Raw genomic sequence first — 19,764 nt, 5'->3', positions numbered from 1 at the left:
CAGCTCCTGTCTGGAAGCAAGATGAGAAGGCAGAAGGCGAAATACAGAACACAGGGTGGAGAGGAGGAGTGTGCTGTCGCATTAGGGGGAGAGCAGCCAGGGTTACATAGCAAGGTGTGTGTAAATTTTTGTATGAGAGACTGGCTTGATTTGTAAACTTTCACTTAAAGCACAGTAAAAGCAAACAAACAAACAAAAACTATTATCATTGTTGTGATGCATAAAATAAAAATAACATCACCAAAACCGGGTATATAGATTGTTTTTAAATTAAAAATAAAACCTGGCTATTGTTCTCTAGGAAATAATATTTCATGTACAAAATTACCTCAAGATCAGCTACCAAAATTTTTCCACTTCAGATATAGGAAATGTCCCACTTTGTCTGGAGCAAGGGAGAATGAGGAAAACCAAAAACACAAGGGAAAGATTAGTCCAAAGGACTAATGGACCACAACTACCACAGCCTCCACCAGACTGAGTCTATCACAACTAGATGGTGCCCAGCTACTACTACCAACTACTCTGACAGGGGTCACAATAGAGAGTCCTGGACAGAGCTGGAGAAAAATGTAGAACAAAATTCTAACTCACAAAAAAAGACCAGGCTTACTGATCTGACAGAGACTGGAGAAACCCTGAGAGTATAGCTCCCAGACATCCTTTTAGCCCAGTACTGAAGTCGCTTCTTCAGCCAAAGATTAGGCCTGTAAAACAAACAATAATACACATAGCTCACCACATACATGAGACTAAATGAGCACACCAGCCCAGGGGCAAGGACAAGAAGGCAGGAGGGGACAGGAAAGCTGGACAAATGGAAGTATGGAACCCAAGGTCAAGAAGGGGAGAGTGTTGACAAGTTTCAGGGTTGGCAACCAATGTCACAAAATAATGTGCATATTAATTGTTTAGTGATAAACTAATTTGCTGTGTAAACCTTTCTCTAAAACACAATTAAAGAAAAGAAATTTTAAATGTTAAGCCTTTTAAAACAAAAATAAATAAAAACGTGGCAGACTGAAAAAAAAAGATATAGGGACTGCAATTAACTTTAGCATTTCAAATATGGGTATGTTTATCAAGCTCTCAATCTTCTAAAGGATCTGGAAGTCCTGAAATTTTACCAAAGTTTAATTCACTTGAAGAGTTAAATAGTTTTAAATAGTAGAAAACAACTTGCATAATTAAATCCAGTTACATACAATTTAAAACAAATACTATTGAGGTCCATAATTCAATTAGGAACTACCAGTCTGATTTTCAATTTAACTTTCAATCTAAGTCTTGAATGCAATTCTATAGAAAATTTTTTTGCTCCCTTTCGTTATATATGGATGTTCGCATGTGTTCTGCTACTTCTTTGCAGTTATGTTCATCAAAACACACTTCTTGTTAATTTGTAGATACTGCATGAGTCATACTTTCTTGGTATTAAAATAAAAGGTTTTATCTAAAAATGTTAAATGATTCCTTTAGGAAAAATGAGGCAGCAAACTCCATTCTCATTCACTCCATCATAGAATCCGGAGCTGTGTGTCCCTGTCTGGTTCCAGGTGGCCAGCATCTGAGCCACCTGGGAATCTTCAGAAAGTAGATCCATCCTGGATTTACTGAATTACAGTCTCTGAGTTTAGGGTCCAGGAATGATTTTGGGAGCCAGTGATTTCAGTCAAAACAAAGATGTAATCTTGTACGAAGGTATAGAATAAATTAAAATACTTTAGAAAGTCTAGTGATATGCCATGGTGGTCTGTAAGGTAATCTAGCACTGCCGATGACTCCAGAGAGTACCAAATGCCTTTTCCTGCCTGAAGTTATCTTTTCCATCATGTCTATTACATATTGATAAAAACGCTGAGCTCAGGAGCAGTGTCTTCCCAGCTGTAGGGGCATTTCACTGGGATCTAATTAAAAGCAGGCATCGCCAGGTTTGCTAAGAGTCCTCTTGCAAGCAGCCCACCATCTGTCCAGTAATTTGCCAAATACTTTCTGCTTCCTTTAAGCTTCTGATGTTCCATTAGCAATTCCGGGCACAGATATATTGTCCTTGATTGTGTTAATGATGTAGTGACTGGCAGATGTTTCTGTTTTATACTCATCCCATAGCCTGTGCTCCAGGAAATGCTCACTGCCTTAGGCTTTCCACAAGGATCTGTGGTTCTTATAAAGTCGATGTACCCCCTGAAAAAAAAAATTAATAATATTTTATTGTCTGTTTGGTGAAAGTTTACACAGTAAATTAGGTTCCCGTTTGGCAATTTCTGTACAAATTGTTCAGTGACATTAGTTACATTTTTCACAATGTATCAGCATTCTCTTTCGTTGTGTTCTGGTTGTTCCACTTCCAGTACTCCAGTTTCCCTGCCCCCTTATCTTCTCATCTTTGCTTTAGAGTAGTTTTTGACCTTTTGGTCTCATATAGATGGTTTTTTAATGGAGTATCATACTCACAGATAATATCCTTTATTTTGTGTGCCAAAGGTGACCTCAGGGAATAGTTTTGGTTAAAGACGTAAAGAGTATCACAGGGCGATAGTCTCAGGGAGTCCTCTGGTTTCAACTGGTCCAGTAAGTCAGGACTTTTAAGATTTTGAGTTCTGTTTCATGTTCCTCTCCCTAAAACTTTTAATAATAATAATAATAAACCCCTATAAAACCCGTTGCTGTGGAGTCGATTCCGACTCATAGCAATCCTATGGGACAGAGTAGAACTGCCCCATAGTTTCCAAGGGGTGGTGGTGGATTCGAACTGCTGACCTTTTGGTTAGCAGTTGTAGCTCTTAACCACTACGCCACCAGGGTTTCTGAAAAATTTTAATAGGCACTGAAAATTTGAGGTTTTCTACTTGCTTGCTTTCTTGCCTCACTGTTTCTTGAACCACGTCTGGCTTATTTATTTGTTTTTTTATTTATATTTGGTTGGTTGTTTCTTTGTTTTTTATTTATATTTGGTTGCAAAGTCATATAATAAGTCCATCTAAAGATGTTTACAATCAAGTCTTACAAGTCTTATGATAGTTCAGGTAGTTCTCTAAGTATCAGAGCTAAGACATGTATTTTCAAGTTTAAAAACATAATATTTAATAATTTCCATGGGCAAGTGCAAGAGAAATATGAATAGTTCTACAAAAGGACAACACAAATTTTCTATTATGGGAAAGTTTGGTTCATGTTTTTTTGTTTTTTCCTTTTTGATTGTTGTAAAAATATAGATAATAGAACATTTGAAACTCAAAAATTTTCAGGTATACAATTCAGTGACACCAATTACATTAATCATGTTGTGCAAACATTACCAGTATCCATTGACAAATTTTCTACCACCATAAACAGAAACTCAGTGCTTCCTAAACAGTGATTTCACATATTGATTTATTTGACAATGAGGAATTAATCATTTTTAGGTCCAAGCTCAAAATAACGGTTCCTGCCCAGCTTTTCTGAGGGTAGTGGTTGAATCTGCCTCTCACCAGGCTCAGCCACGTGTGGCCCCAGGACCTCTTCCCAAATTTATCCCCCACTGCTCATCTTTACACACCCTTCTCTCAAGTCAAGAGGAACGGTGTGATCTTCCCCAGACACCGTCTGCTCTTCCCTCCTCCATGCATTCTACTCCTCATCACAGATACTTTGTGGTGGCTGCTCTGCCTACTGAGGAACTCCTTGCTGACCTTTCTGTGGTGACTGCTTTGCCCATTCAGGAAAGCTCCCCATTGACCTTCTGTGGTGACTGCTCTGCCCATTCAGGAGCTCCTCACTGACCTTCTGTCGTGACTGCTCTGCCCATTCAGGAAAGCTCCCCACTGACCTTCTGTGGTGACTGCTCTGCCCATTCAGGAACTCCTCACTGACCCTTCTGTGGTGACTGTTCTTCCCATTCAGGAAAGCTCCCCATTGACCTTCTGTGGTGACTGCTCTGCCCATTCAGGAGCTCCTCACTGATCCTTCTATGGTGACTGTTCGGCCAATTCAGGAAAGCTCCTCATGGACTTTCCCGTGGTGGCTGCTCTGCCCATTCAGGAAAGCTCCTCTGGCCCTGATCTACGTTACCCCACTCCCTCCATTCACCCCCTTGGTGCAGGAATGACTTCTTACTTTGCCCCATGGCCTTCCCCAGTAGCCACCTCAGATGGCAGTGGCCTCTTCTTCTCTGACCCCACAGCTCTTTGCCTGCCGGTGTCTCTCCGGCTTGCAGAGTCTACTTGAGTGTGCCCTTTGACCAAACTATCCATTCCTCACTGCATCCTCCAAGGAGCCCACCAAAAGGCCATGCATGTTCTAGTGTCAAAACAGGAAGACCCCCAGAACCCAGAGCAACAAAGCTGATGGGCTCTGCGTGACAGGCAGGAGCAAGCTACCTCACCTCTGGAACAAGGTGAATGGGTCTCCCTGATTAAAAATAGAGGGGCTAAGGGTCATCACACAAATAGATATATGTATACCCATGTTCATTGCAGCATTGATCACAGTAGCAACAAGAGGGAAACAACCTAGATACTATGAACAGGTGAATGGATAAACAAACTGTGGTACATACACACAATGGAGTATTATGCAACGCTAAAGAACAACGATGAATCTGTGAAGCATCAAGTAACATGGATGCATCTAGAGGACATTATGCTGAGTGAAATAAGTCAACCACAAAAGGACAAATATTGTATGAGACCACTACTATAAAAACTCATGAAAAGGTTTACATACAAAAAGAAACAATCTTTGATGGTTATGAGGGAGGGGAGGGGTGGGGGTAGAAGAACACATAATAGACAATAGATAAGCAGTAACTTTGGTGAAGGGTAAGACAGTACACTATACCGGGGAAGCCAGCACAGCCTTACAAGGCAGGGCCATGGTAGCTCCATAGACACATCCAAACTCCCTGAGGAACCAAATTGCTGGGCTGAGGGCTGTGGGGACCATGGTCTCAGGGAACATCTAGCTCAACTGGCATAACATAGTTTATAAAGAAAATGTTCTACATTCTACTTCGGTGAGTAGAGTCTGGGGTCTTAAAAGACTGTGAGCGGCCATCTAGGACACTCTATTGGTCTTACCCTTTCGGGGGCAGGGCAGAATGAAGAAAACTAAAGACACAAGGGAAAGATTAGTCCAAAGGACTAATGGACCAAATCTACCACGGCCTCCACCAGACTGAGTCCAGTACAATGAGATGGTGCCTGGCTACCACCGCTGACTGCTCTGAGAGGGATCACAACAAAGAGTCCCGGATAGAGCTGGAGAAAAATGTAGAACAAAATTCTAACTCAAAAAGAAAGACCAGACTTGCTGACCTGACAGAGACTGGAACCCTGAGAGTATGGACCCTGGACACCCTTTCAGCTCAGTAATGAGGCCACTCCTGAGGGCCACCCTTCAGCCAAAGATTGAACAGGCCCATGGAACAAAACAAGACTAAAGAGGTGCACCAGCCCTGGGGTGGGGACTGGAATGTAGGAGGGAACAGGTAAGCTGGTAATAGAGAACCCAGGGTTGAGGAGGGAGAGTGTTGACATGTCGTGGGGTTGTTAACCAGTGTCATACAACAATGTGCGTATTAACTGTTTGATGAGAAACTAGTTTGTTCTGTAAACCTTCATCTGAAGTACAATTAAAAAAGGGTGGGGAGGGGAATAGAGGAGCTAAATGTGGGGTAAAAAGAGGAAGGTTTGCTCAAACAAGGTGTACTTTAATCGGTTAAGAGGAGGACTGTAAAACCTCCTTTGAGGTTGGTCGTTGCTCTGGTTTATGTCACAGAAGTGCAGGCACTGATTTCATAGAGGTCCAAGATGAATTCCATCTTGTCTGTCAGGCCCTTTCGAAGCATAAGCTTGGGGCTTGAATTTTTTTTTTCAACTAGGCATCCGTAAATTTTTTTTAATTAAAGAATTTGACTGCTGTATGAGAACCTTTTCCAGTCCAGCCATTTGATCTCACCACATGGCCTTGCCGGTCATCAGACAGTTATTAGTTATTATTCAAAGGATCAATTCATTTTTCAAAGTACTTTTTATACCCTTTAACCCTTCTGGTTTAGGAATAGACTTGTGGATGCTTACAGAGGCCACTTCAGGTCCAGGACAAAATGCTTCTCCTTTTAACTGATTGAAAGAATTCTGTTCCTCCTACATTAGAGACAGACCTGAAGAGTAGATATTCCTGAGAGAGGTGACCTGTGCCAAAAGCCCTTCTAATAAAGAGATGTGTTGGTCAAAACCTGGAATGGAAAGTGGAAATTGCAGTAAGGTACCCCCTGACTTACAGCATATTCAAGTTACAACGAACCGTACTTATGACGGTCTGTTTTTTTTTTTATATCTTATCATTAGTAATATGTACTCCATACAATGTTGTGGCATCTATTTTGCTGTGGTTATATTTGTAAGTTTATATGCAATATTTCCAACCCCCAAAGACAAATAGAGATCTGGTTTATAAAGATAATGACAAAAAAAGTCAATAATAAAAAAAATGAGGTATTCAGCTTATGTCAGAACCAACTTCAGACAGAGTCAACAGAAAGAAACCCCGTTGTAAGTGGGGGACTACCTGTATGTGGAACAGAGGAGATGTAGCACAGGGGATTAGTTACAAAGACATTGGAAGGTTGAAGGAGCAAAAGCAGGTGCTGAGGTAACCCAGATTTAGTAATTGCAACAAGTCATTGCCACCGCTTAGGGCTGGTGGAAAAAGAGATGGGGTTACCAGACCCTAGGAGCTCAGATCCCTAAGGAGGACCGTGCAGCTAGTGAGTGCTGTTAGAGCCAGAAGAGGCTGAAGCCTAGCCCTACAGCTGTCTTCAGTGGTTGGAGCAACTTTGTCAGGAACGGAAATAGAAAGAACATCCTGTCTCTCCTCCTTCCCCAACCAGTCTCCTTCAAGGGCCTTGTGTAGAACCCTAAGAAGAAGGCAGGGGGCAAGTGAGTCTGGAAATGTGGCTCTCAGGGTCTCAGCTCCAGCATCACAGAGCAGAGCAGAGAAGGGGAGTCTTGGAGTTGAGAGACAGTAGGTAAATGACTAGCACAGGGGTGAGGAAGCGAGAAGAGAGCGTTACAGCTTGTTGTTAGAGACGTGAGGACCTCAGCGCGAGTAGAGGAGTGTAAGGGGAGTCCGAGGTATGGAGCCCAGCATGGGCAGGCTTCAGCAGTCAGACCGTGGCTGGTGAGCATCCTGGGTTCTCAAGGCCCTGGGGCCAGGCATCTAAAGATCTCAAAGAGAGTTTATGAGTCCATAATTCAGGAATTTTGGCTCCCAGGTCTTTTGTCATCTTTCTAGATCCTTTGTTTTCCACCTCTTTTGAAACTCATTTCTCTGCCACAGCAATTCTCACAGGCAAATGCTTTAACAAGGGCAACATCCAGCTTGCCTGCAAATGGACTTTTAATAAGTCAACTGCTTAAAAAATCCTTTTGGGCCCAAGGGATCTAGACCATTGGCAAGGACAAGAAAAACCCCTCTGCTACCTGGCCTTGACTGGGCCTCTCTCTGCTGCATAGGAAATCCCTAGGCCAGAGTCTGAAGGCCAAGCAATAGCTGAGGCAACTTCTGAATGTCTCCACTGTGCAGCCTTCCCCCTTGGGCCTCTCTCCACAGAAGTACAGTTCTCTGGAAGAATTAGATGGCCTTATATTGAGCCTTAGAGCCCTGGATGGTGCACATAGTTAATGCAGTCAAGCTGCTAATTGAAAGATTGGAGGTTCAAGTCCACCCAGACGCACCTTTGAAGAAAGACCTGGTGATCTGCTTCTAAAAAATCAGACACCGAAAACTCTATGGAGCACAGTTCTACTCTGACACATTTAGGGTTGCCATGAGTCAGAACTGACAAGACAGCAACTGTGGTTTTTTTTTTTTTTAAGAGATCTCCCAACTGTTCATCTCAACCTAGTGGGGTAATTTTCTGCTGTGTATCAGGCGTTGTGCTGGGCACTGAAAATGCACGCATAGACAAGGCATATTCTTTGCAGCTCTTCAACGGGAAGACCTTGGACAAAAGTTCGTTCCTGGTCTGCCTGTAATTCTATTTTCCCTTATTTTTTCATTGTTTGATTCTTTCCCTTTACCAATTTTCAAAATGCAGACTTGGTTCTTTATTATCCTTTGACGGTGACCAAATAGTTTGGGTTTTTAATATTATTGTGAACACACAGCTCTAAACATACTGTGTTTCAGCTCACCACAATTACTATCCTTATTGAGAAGGCATCTTTTATCAGATTTTCAAGTGTCTGGTTGGTTTCTGTTCTCAATTGGGGGGGTGGGGGGCTCGGAGCTCCTGTCTTGTAAACTCATTCTTGGAAGGGGGCCTTTAGGTGAGTCCTATGCACCCTTCTGAATTGAAGTTCTCCCCATTTAATAAAGGGAATTAAAAGAGAAAAAGCATTTACTGTCTAGTAGGACAGTCTCAGAAAACAATTAGAGAACCTTTATTGCTGGTAATCTTTATGACTGTTGTTTTGACTTGATTAAAAGCTCTGGAGACCAGGATTTTCTTTGCAGCATTCTCCAACACCCAGCCCAGACCCTCACACACAGGAGGTACTGGGTAAATCTTTATTAAAGAAACACATGGAGGCCTGGTTGCACGTGGATTAAAGTGCTTCGCTGCTAACCAGGAGGTTGGTGGTTCAAACCCACCAGCTGCTCCATGGGAGAAAGATGTGGCAGTCTGCCTCCCTAAAGATTAACCCATTGCTGTCAAGTCAATTCTGACTCATAGCGACCCTATAGGACAGGGTAGAGCTACCCCATACTACCCCTGAAGATTTCAGCCTTAGAAACCCTATGGGGCAATTATACTCTGTCCTTTTTATGGGGTTACTATGAGTTGGAATTGACTTGATGGCAACAGGTTTGGGTTTGGGTTTTATGGTTGGTATTAAGCAAGTGTTATATTGGATTGACTGAAAGAATTAAAGTGCTTTCCTCTGCCTATGAGCTAAATCTTACTTCTCAACTCTGCGCTCACCTTGAAGAGCTGTAAATCTTTCCGTAGGCCTTTAAAATATTCTTTCTCTGAGTAATCCCTGTAAAGGCATCCAGCTTTCTGGGAAAGGCTTGTATTACAGCTCTTTCAGGTATTTGACGATCTGCTTGAGATTGCATCTCTTACCTGGCATAATGTTATCCGCTTTCCTCCTGTAAACTCCCAAGTGTAAAGGCCTCCCTGGCAAGAAGCAAGTCCTCTGAAGAGCTCCTGGTAGAAAATGCACAGCAGCTCCTCCGGGCTGTCTCCAAGACTGTGAGGGCTGCAGAAGCCGCAAGTCTCCGGGTGAGTGTTGACCCCAAGAGTGGACCCTGGCACAGAGCAGATGTGCATGGTACCAAGTCTGGGTCACAGGCTGAGAGAGCAACATGGTAAATTGCAGCCCTCCACAGGGACACTCTATGTTCTTTTTGGCTATTAAATTCAATTTCATTTCTTCCTCACTTCTGTCACCAGAGTTTCTGACAAGGCTCAGGATTGATGGGTCCTCTCCTTTTATCTCCCAAGTCCATCTCTGGATGGAAGCCTTAGACTTGTGAAATGCAGCAGTCCAAAGGCAGCTAGTCAAGGCGAAGAGTGACAACCTGAGCCTGGGGGCCTCTCTGCTCAATAAGCATTCTTGAATAATTGTCAGAACAGCCCAGCATGGAGGCAGCCCACTCTCCCTACCCTCATTTGTGGAATATGGTGTGAATGGGAGAGAACTGTGTGGGACATTTCTTTGTGTTCTAATTTACCTACAGTAAATACCCTTCTTTTGGTGTACAATTCTATGAGCTTTAAGAAATGAGTACAGTCATGTAACCACAACAACAATTGAGATATAGAATTTTTCTGTGACCTTCTAAATTTCCCTCTAGTCATTTTGTAGTCAAACCCTCCCCTGGCGCCCCTACCTCTGGCAACCACCGATCATTTTTCTGTCTCCACAGTTTGCCTACTTCATAATGTCGTGTGAATCATAACACTGTATAACCTATTAAGTCTGACTTCTTAACAATTAGCGTCATACATTTGAAATTCATCCAGGTTGTTATGTGTATCAGTACTTCCTTTTCTCTCTCTCTCTTTTTTTTTTATTATGCTTTAAGTGAAAGTTTACAATTCAAGTCAGTTTCTCATACAAAAACATATACGTACTGTGACCCTAGTTGCTCTCCCTGCAATGTGACAGCACACTCCCCCTGTCCACCTTGTATTTCCTGTGTCCATTCAACCAGCTCCTGTCCCCCTCTGCCTTCTCACCTCACCTCCAGGCAGGAGCTGCCCACATAGTTTCATGTGTCCACTTGAACTAAGAAGCACACTGCTCACTAGTATAATTTTATGTCTTATAATGCAGTCTAATCTTTGTCTGAAGAGTTGGCTTTGGGTTTTAGTTTTGGGCTAACAGAGTGTTTGGGGGCCGTATCCTCTTGGGTCCCTCCAGTCTCAGTCAGACCATTAAATCTGGTCTTTTTACTAGAGTTTGAGATCTGTATCCCACTTTTCTCCTTCTCCATCAGGGATTCTCTGTTGTGTTCCCTGTCAGGGCAGTCATTGGTGCTAGCTGGGTACCATCTAGTTCTTCCAGTCTCAGGTTGATGGAGTCTCTGGTTTATGTGACCCTGTGTGTCTCTTGGGTTCTTATTTTCCTTGTGTCTTTGGTGTTCTTCATTCTCCTTTGTCCCAGGTGGGATGAGACCAATTGATGCATCTTAGATGGCAGCTTGCTAGCTTTTAAGACTCCAGACACCACTCACCAAAATCCTTCCTTTTTATTGCCAACTAATATTCTGTTGTATAGATATACTACAGGTTGTTTATCCATTCAGCAGTTGAGGGATATTTGGGTTGTTTCTGTTTTAGGAGATTGTGAATAGAGGCATTATAAACATTTGCATGTGGGTTTTTGTGTGAACATGCATTTTGTTTCATTTGTGTAACTACCTATGAGGGGCATTGCTGTGGGTCTTGAGGGAGGTGTATGTTTAACATTATAAAAAAACTGCCAAACTATTTTCCAAAGTGGCTCCGATCACAGCAGAATCTGTGACAACACCATTAGCAGAAGGCAGCCTACAAGGAGGGCTGCACTCTCTCAACTGTGTTTTCTCAAAGACCTAGACCTGGAAAAAAAATTCTGTCCATTTTACTAATTCTGCTATCCTGATACATGTTATTATCACTTTTTAAAAGTGTATTGGTCTATTTATGACACAACTGAAGTTATATTTGCCCATAAGAACAAAAGAATTCAATCAAGTGGATGGCTACCATTAATAAGAGTCACAAGTCAAAAGCTACAAAATAGCCAAGAGGTGTAGGCATAGAAATAAAATAAAATTTTCCTTTCTGAATTTTGAGGTTTTGTATAAAGGTATGATGAGGCATGGGGGACTCAGATGGGGCCCCAGATGATACCATGCTTTCACTTTCCGAAGAAGCCCACAACCTGACCCCTGCCTGCTGTGTTAGGGGCACCATGTTGCAGACCCAGGAACAGCAGCTCTGGGCACCCTGGGCAACAGAGCTGGGGGCAAGCACAGTTCTAGGATACCTCTGTGAACCAAGGAACACTGGGTTTCTGAGGAGTGGTGGTAGATAGTACCCACACCAGGAGTCAGGGGACTTGGATTCTAGTACCACCTCTACCCCTGATCTTGGGCAAGTCGTAACAGTCTCTGGGCCTCAGTGGATTCCTGTGTATCCTGGTCCAGACAAACCACAGTGCAAACGGGAAAATGTCAGGTCCTGCTGTTATAGAAACCTAGTAATCAGGACAAAAAATCAGTTAGGAAAAAAACTTCATCAAACACATGTGCCCTCACCCCTATAGAGCAGTGTTACTCCCACAGCCCATAGCCTTCTTTGTGTGTGTGGTGATTTCTTTTTTTTTTGGTGAAGATATACACAGCAAAACATTCATCAGTTCAACAATTCCTACAAGTGCAATTCAATGACATTGGTTACATTCTTCAAGTTGTGCCACCTTTCTCCATACCTATTTCTGATTTGTCTCACTTCCATCAACACACACTCACTCTCCCGAGCTTCATATATGACCTTTCAAGTTGCTGTTCTTAATCTGATCTCATGTAGATAATTCTTTGAAAGAACACAATGCTCAAGGCAGACATTCTTTTCTAATTAAGCTAAGCTATTGATTGCTTGGAAACCCTGGTGGCATAGTGGTTAAGTGCTACAGCTACTAACCAAAGGGTCAGCGGTTTGAATCCACCAGGTGCTCCTTGGAAACTCTATGGGGCAGTTGTACTCTGTCCTATAGGGTCGCTATGAATTGGAATCAACTCTACAGCAACAGGTTTGGTTTGGTTTGATTGATTGCTTTAAAGATGACTTCAGGGGATAGTTTTGGTTTAAGGTTTAAAAAATTTACTGAGTGCAATGGTTTTGGGGGGATTATCCAGTCTCAATGGCTCTGGAAAGTCTGGAGTCCATGGAATTTGTAATTCTGTTGCACAGTTTCTCCCTTTTGATCAGAATTCTTATATAGAATTTTTGAGCAAATCATTCAGTAATGGTAGCCAGGCAAAATCTACTTCTTTTGGTCTCATGGCAAAGCCCACAGCCTTCTGCTGATCCTGTAGCACCAACTGTCTACAGGCCAGTCATGTGCAGGAGAGCCCAAAGCTAGCCTAAGTGCCTAGCTTTGCTTAGATCATTGTCCTAAAGACCTGGATAGTTTCCATAAAGTAAAATTAATAAAGCAAGATCCAAAAGGAGGCAGAATTTGGAGTGGAGAGAATTTTTTACTAATATGAAGTACCAAGAATAGGCAAAGGTATACAGATTAGAGTTTAATAGTGGTTACCAGGGGCCGAAGGAAAGGGGAAAGGGGGAGTTATTGTTTCAGTAGCACAGAACTTTTGTTTGCGGGGATGGAAAATTTAGCAGTGGATATTGGTAATGGTTTCACAACATGATTGAAGTAATTGGTTTTATTGAATTGTGCACGTAAAAATGCTGAATTAGAAAGTGTTGTGTTCTTTACCATAGAAAATGAATGAATACTCTCAAATTCATTCTGGGAAGCCAGCATAACCATAATACCAAAGCTAGGCAAAGACACCACAAAAAAAAAAAAAAAAAAAAGAAAATTACAGAACAATATCCCTCATGAATATAGATGTAAAAATTCTCAACGAAATTCTAGCCAATAGAATTCAACAGCATATCAAAAAAATCATACATTATGACCAAGTGGGATTCATACCAGGTATGCAAGGATGGGTTAATATTAGAAAATCAATCAACATAATCCACCACATAAATAAAACAAAAGAAAAGAATCACATGATCATCTCAATCGACACAGAAAAGTCGTTTGACAAAGTCCAATACCCATTTCTGATAAAAACCCTTAGCAAAATAGGAATAGAAGGGAAATTTCTTGACATAATAAAAGCCTTTTATACAAAAGCAACAGCCAAAATCATTCTCAATGGAGAGAGACTGAAAGCATTCCCCTTGAAATGGGAACCAGTCAAGGATGCTCTTTATCACCTCTTTTATTCAACATTGTGCTGGAAATACTAGCTAAAAAGCAATAAGGCTAGAAAAAGAAATAAAGGGCATCCATATTGGTAAGGGAGAGATAAAACTATCTCTATTCACATATGATATAATCCTATGCGTAGAAAACTGCAAGTACCCACAAGAAAGATACTGGAACTAATAGAAGGTTTCAGCAAAGTAGCAGGATACAAGATTAACATAGAAAATCAGTTGGATTCCTCTACACCAAAACAGAGAACTTTGAAAAGGAAATCAGGAAATCAATACCATCTACAATAAAAATAGCCCCCCCAAAAGATAAAATACTTGGGAATAAATCTAACCAGGGACGTAAAAGACCTATACAAAGAAAACTATAAAATGCTACTGTGTGAAACCAAAAGAGACCTACATAAGTGGAAAAACTTATCATGCTCATGGATAGGAAGACTCAACATTGTGAAAATGTCAATTCTACCCAAAGAGATGTACAAATGTAATGAAATCCAACAGTGTTCTTTAAGTAGATGGAGAAACTAATCACCAATTTTATATGCAAAGGGAAGAGGCCCTGGATGAGCAAAGCATCACTGAGGAAGAACAAAGTGGGAGGCCTCAGACTACCTGATTTTAGAACCTATTATACAGCCACGGTAGTCAGAACAGCCTGGTATTGGCACAACAACAGACACGTAGACCAATGGAACAGAATTGGGAACCCAGACTTAAATCCATCCACCTGTGGGCAGCAGATATTTGACACAGGGCCAAAGTCTATTAAATGAGGGAAAAACAGTCTCTTTAACAAGCAGTGCTGGCATAACTGGTTGTCCATCTATAAAAAAATGAAAAAAGATCCATACTTCACAGCATACACAAAAACAAATTCAAAATGGATCAAAAACCTAAACATAAAACCCAAAACAATGAAGATCATGGAAGAAAAAATAGGGACAATGCTATGGTCCCTAATACATGGCATAAATAGTATACAAACCATAAATAACAGTGCACAAACACCAGAAGAGAAACTAGATAATGGGAGCTCTTAAAAATTAAACACTTACGCTCACCAGAAGACTTCACCAAAAGAGTAAAAAGAAAACCTACAGACTGGGAAAATATTTTTGGCTACGATATACCTGAAAAGGGTCTAATCTCTAACATCTATAAGAAAATCCAAAACCCACTTAAAAAATGGGCGAAAGGATATAAACAGACACTTCACCAAAGAAGACATTCAGGCAGCTAGTAGACACATGAAGAAATGCTCGTAATCATTAACCTTTGGAGAAAAGAAAATCAAAACTACAATGAGATATCATCTCACCCCGAAAACACTGGCACTAATTTAAAAAAAAAAGGTAAATGATAAATGTTGGAGAGGTTGCGAAGAGATTGGAACTCTTATGCACTGATGGTGGGAATGTAAAATGGTACAACCATTTTGGAAAACGATTTCACGCCTCCTTAAAAAGCTAGATATGGAAATACCATATGATCCAGCAATCCCACTCCTAGGAATATATTCTAGAGAAATAAGAGCCATCACACAAGTAGACATATGCACACCCATCTTCATGGCAGCACTATTCACAATAGCAAAAATATGGAAACAAGCTAAGTGACCATCAATAGATGAACAGATAAAGAAATTAGGGCACAGCAGAATACTATGCAATGATAAAGAACAATGGCAAATCTGCAAAACATCTGATAACACGGGTGAATCTGGAGGGCATTATGATGAGTGAAATAAGTCAATCACAAAAGAACAAATATTATATGGGAACAGTATTATAAAAACTCAAGACAAAGTTTATACACAGAAAAAACATTCTTTGATGGGGAGGGTGGGGGAGGAGAAATCACTCACTAGATAATAGACAAGTGTCAACTTTGAGGAAAAGACAACACATAATATAGTGGAAGTCAGCACAACTTGGCCAAGGCAAACTCATAGAAGTTTCCTAGACACATCCAAACACCTTGAGGGAAAGACTTGTTGGGGCTGAAGGCTGGGGACCATAATCTCTGGGGACTTCTAGGTCAATTGGCTTAACACAGTTCATAAAGAAAATGTTGTACATCCTAATTTGGTGAGTAACATCTGGGGTCTTAAAAGCTTGTGAATGGCCATCTAAGATAAAATTATCAGTCTCTTACCATCCAGAGCAAAGGAGAATGAAGATAACCAAAGACACAGGAAAATATTAGCCCAAAGGACTAAAGGACTACGTGAACCACAGCCTCCACCAGTCTGAGCCCAGAAAAACTAGATGATGCCTGGCTACTACCACCGACCACTCTGACAGGGATCACAATAGAAGGAGGAAAATGTAAAACAAAATTCAAATTCACGAAAAAGGCCAGAATTACTGGTCTGACAGAGACTGAAGGAACCCCCAAGACTGTGGCCCCTGGACACACTGCTAACTCAGAACTGAAACCACTCCTGAAGTCCACTTTTTAGGCAAAGATTAGACAGTCCTATAAAACAAATAATAACACACTTGAGGAACGTGCTTCTTAGTTCAATCAAATATACGAGACCAAATGGGCAACTCCTGCTCAAAAGCAAGATGAGAAGGCAGGAAGGGACAGGAAAACTGGACAAATGGACATGGGGAACCCAGGGTGGGAAGGGGGATAGTATTGTCACATTGCAGGTATTGTAACGAATGTCACAAAATAATATGTGTATAAATTTTTGAATGAGAAACTGAGCTTTATCCTTTCATGTAAAGCACAGTAAAATTGATAAATAAATAAAAATACAAAAAAAGAAAATGTGTTCTTAATATTTTTACCTTAAAAATTTTTCAAAATAATACACACACACACACACACAAATTGGGTACACTGTCAGAAGATTGTATTGTGACAAGCAAAAGATTCCACAACAGATCTTCCTTTGCTTCTCCTTTCAGAGTGAATGGGTTCCAACCCCAAGCCACTATTCCTCGACATCTGTAAATTTAGACTAGAATGTCAGAAAACCAGCCCCAACTCCACTTGAAGGAATCCCATAAGGCACATTTCCAGTCAGCCAACACTGGGAAAGTGTGCACAGCATCACCCAGTACTTAATTTTCTTTCTCTCCTGCAGGGTTTGAGACAGCCTTCCCCAGACCCAGAGGAATTAGAAGTTGCTGCCTTATGTATGCAGTGGAGAAGAAAACTGCTGAGGCACAGACTTCAAGAAACCTCGAACCTGGACTGTGATGAGCTGGGCCTGCGGAAAACAGGCACAAATAAGGCCCCTACATTGTCAGCCTTGGTGGAAGAAGTGTTATAAAATTTGAAAAATATTCTACACGTCAAATTTCTGTTGACCTGTACTTTGCCTATAGAGACTCTGGCCACTGATAGAAAGTGTCTTTTAGGTTGAATCAGCCTGTGGGGACCACAGGGGGACACTGTAGGCTGGGTGGGTGCAGTGTGACCACAGCTGGGCCTTGGGCAGAGTCCCCCTAACAATGTTTCAGGCTAGGGAGATGCCCCTGGGCCACTGGGAGACTGATTTCCTCCTTGGAAGTGGGATACCATGTTTCTGGGCTTAGAAGTAACATCATGTATGAACTGTGGAAGGAGGAAAAAGCATCCAAAGCCACTAACTCACTCCTTTATTAAAATGTTGCAACCTTGGGGCAATCTCAGATGAGTGTGCTGCAAGGAGGAAAGAGCTGAAAGATTTATAGGAGGGAGGTCAGTCGGGGTTCATCTTGTTCAAATTCTTGGAAGCTGTGGGGAAACTGAGGTTGCATCAGTTATGGAATAGGATGTATGGGCTGCAGGTCTGGAGCAACTGAGCTGTCATGGGTAAGGTTGTGTGTCAACTTGGCTGGGCCATGATTCTCATTTGGCAGTTACGTAATGATGTAGTTATCCTCCATTTTGTGATATAATGTAATTACATCCATGATGTGATCTGATCAGTTCTAAGGGGAATTTCCTTGCAGATGTGGCCTGCATCCGATATGTATGGATATTCTGGCAAAACTTGCTGGCTTTTGCTCACTCTGGATCCTGCAACTGGCTCATTGTCATTTGACCTCCAGTTCTTGGGACTTGAGCTAGTGGCCTGCCCTATTGCCTGCTGATCTTAATATCCATCAGCCTCTGCAGCCTGTGAACCAGCAGCCTACCGTCTTACCTGCCGATCTTGGGCTCATCAGCCCCTGCAGCTACATGAACCAGGAGACACCTCCAGCGTGACACCTGACCCACGAACTTGGCACTTACCAGCCTCTACAACTACATGAGCCATTTCCTTGAGAGAAACCTCTCTCTCTCTGTGTATATATATATATGTGTGTGTGTGTGTGTGTGTGTGTGTGTATACACTTCACTGGTTTTGCTTCTGTAGAGAACCCCGCCTAAGACATGAACTATTACTTGGCTAATATGGGTTTAGCATTTGAGGTGTAGAGGAACAATTGGGAACTAAGGTCTTGGCTGAGTTGGGAGGAATTTTTCAGCATCTTCCACAAAATCTATTTGGTAAATGAAGGAGGAAAAGGAAAGCAAGGTGATCAGTGACCCTTCACCGGCAGGGGCTGAACCTTGCAGGCCAGAAGTGGAGGACTAAGTCCTGGCCAGTGGATATGGACTGGGAGGGAGTGAGGAGATAGGGGCTGGGGGTGGACAGGAGTGGGGAAGGGGCTTGGAGTGGGAGAGGAGCCTACAATGCCCACCAAGACACACTCCTCCCCTCTCTGCCTTTGTCCAGTCCCTAGAACAAGTGATCTGCTTTTTTGCTTAATGATGTTTGCATTTTCTAGGATTTATATATGGAATCAGATTGGTTATCCTCACCCCCTCAGCTTCTTTCATTGGTATACTTGAGATTCATCCATGTTATTGCATGTATCACTACTTTGTTCCTTTTCATTTCCTAGTAGTATTTCCATTGTATAGGTATACCACAATTTGATCATCTATTTGCCTGTTGATGAACAGTTTGAGGCTGGTAACAAAGCTGCTATGAACATTAATGTACAAGTCCTTCCATTTCTTCAGGAAAACATCTAGGACTGAAATAGCTAGATGGAAGTATACTGAATACTTTCAAAGAAACTGCCAAATTGCTTTCTAGAGTGGCTGTACCATCTAACATTTCCATCAGCAATGTATGGGAGTTCCAGTTCCTCCACATTCTCACCAACACTTGATATTGTCAGTCTTTTTAGTTTTAGTCATTGTAACAGGTGGGCAGTAGTATTTCATTGTGTTTTCTTTTGCTATTTTAAAAAACTTTTTACTTTGAAAGAACTCTAGATTTACAAAGAGTTGCAAACATAGTACAGAGGGTTCATGCATACCTTCCACCCAGCTTCCCTTGTTAACATCTTACATAATCATGGTACAGTTATTAAAATGAAGAAATAGACTTTATTTGGGTTTAAAATTTTTTCCACTAATTTTCTGTTTCAAGATACCATATTGCATTAGGCCCTGCTGATTTTTTTGAAAATATTTTTTATTGTGCTTTAAGTGAAAGTTTACAAATCAAGTCAGTCTCTCACACAAAAACCCATATACACCTTGCTACACACTCCCAGTTACTCTTCCCCTAGTGAGACAGCCTGCTCTCTCCCTTCACTCTCTCTTTTCGTATCCTTTTCACCGGCTTCTAACCCCCTCCACCCTCTCATCTCCCCTCCAGACAGGAGATGCCAACATAGTCTCATGTGTCCACCTGATCCAAGAAGTTCACTCCTCACCAGCATCCCTCTCCAAAACATTGTCCAGTCCAATCCATGTCTGAAGAGTTGGCTTCGGGAATGGTTCCTGTCCTAGGCCAACAGAAGGTCTGGGGGCCATGACCACCAGGGTTCTTCCAGTTTCAGTCAGACCATTAAGCCTGGTCTTATGAGAATTTGGGGTCTGCATCCCACTGCTCTCCTGCTCCCTCAGGGGTTCTCTGTTGTGTTCCCTGTCGGGGCAGTCATTGGTTGTAGCCGGGCACCATCTAGGTCTTCTGATCTCAGGATGATGTAGTCCCTGGTTCATGTGGCCCTTTCTGTCTCTTGGGCTCGTAATCACCTTGTGCCCTTGGTGTTCTTCATTCTCCTTTGATCCAGGTAGGTTGAGACCTATTGATGCATCTTAGATGGCTGCTTGGTAGCGTTTAAGACCCCAGACACCACTCTTCAAAGTGGGATGCAGAATGTTTTCTTAATAGATTTTATTATGCCAATTGATTTAGATGTCCGCTGAAACCATGGTCCCCAGACCCCTGCCCCTGCTAGGCTGGCCTTCGAAGCATTCAGTTT

The 19,764-nt window shown here is 41.9% G+C and overlaps 1 protein-coding gene across 1 annotated transcript in view; it reads left to right on the top strand.

Annotated features, from left to right (window-relative positions):
- The window catches only part of LOC126060206 (uncharacterized), a 33,848-nt gene extending 16,340 nt beyond the window's left edge, over positions 1 to 17,508 (top strand). Inside the window, exons 5-6 of the mRNA XM_049856350.1 lie at positions 9,157 to 9,274; positions 16,596 to 17,508. Of these exons, the coding sequence (XP_049712307.1) occupies positions 9,157 to 9,274; positions 16,596 to 16,784 (307 nt within the window). The 3' untranslated portion in view covers positions 16,785 to 17,508. The remainder of the gene's footprint in view (positions 1 to 9,156; positions 9,275 to 16,595) is intronic.
- Positions 17,509 to 19,764: the final 2,256 nt, after the last annotated feature.

This window comes from Elephas maximus, chromosome 17, assembly GCF_024166365.1.
Source record: "Elephas maximus indicus isolate mEleMax1 chromosome 17, mEleMax1 primary haplotype, whole genome shotgun sequence".
Taxonomy (NCBI): domain Eukaryota; kingdom Metazoa; phylum Chordata; class Mammalia; order Proboscidea; family Elephantidae; genus Elephas; species Elephas maximus.
Note: the sequence above shows the minus strand (reverse complement) of the source record. Positions and strands in the feature narration are given on the sequence as shown.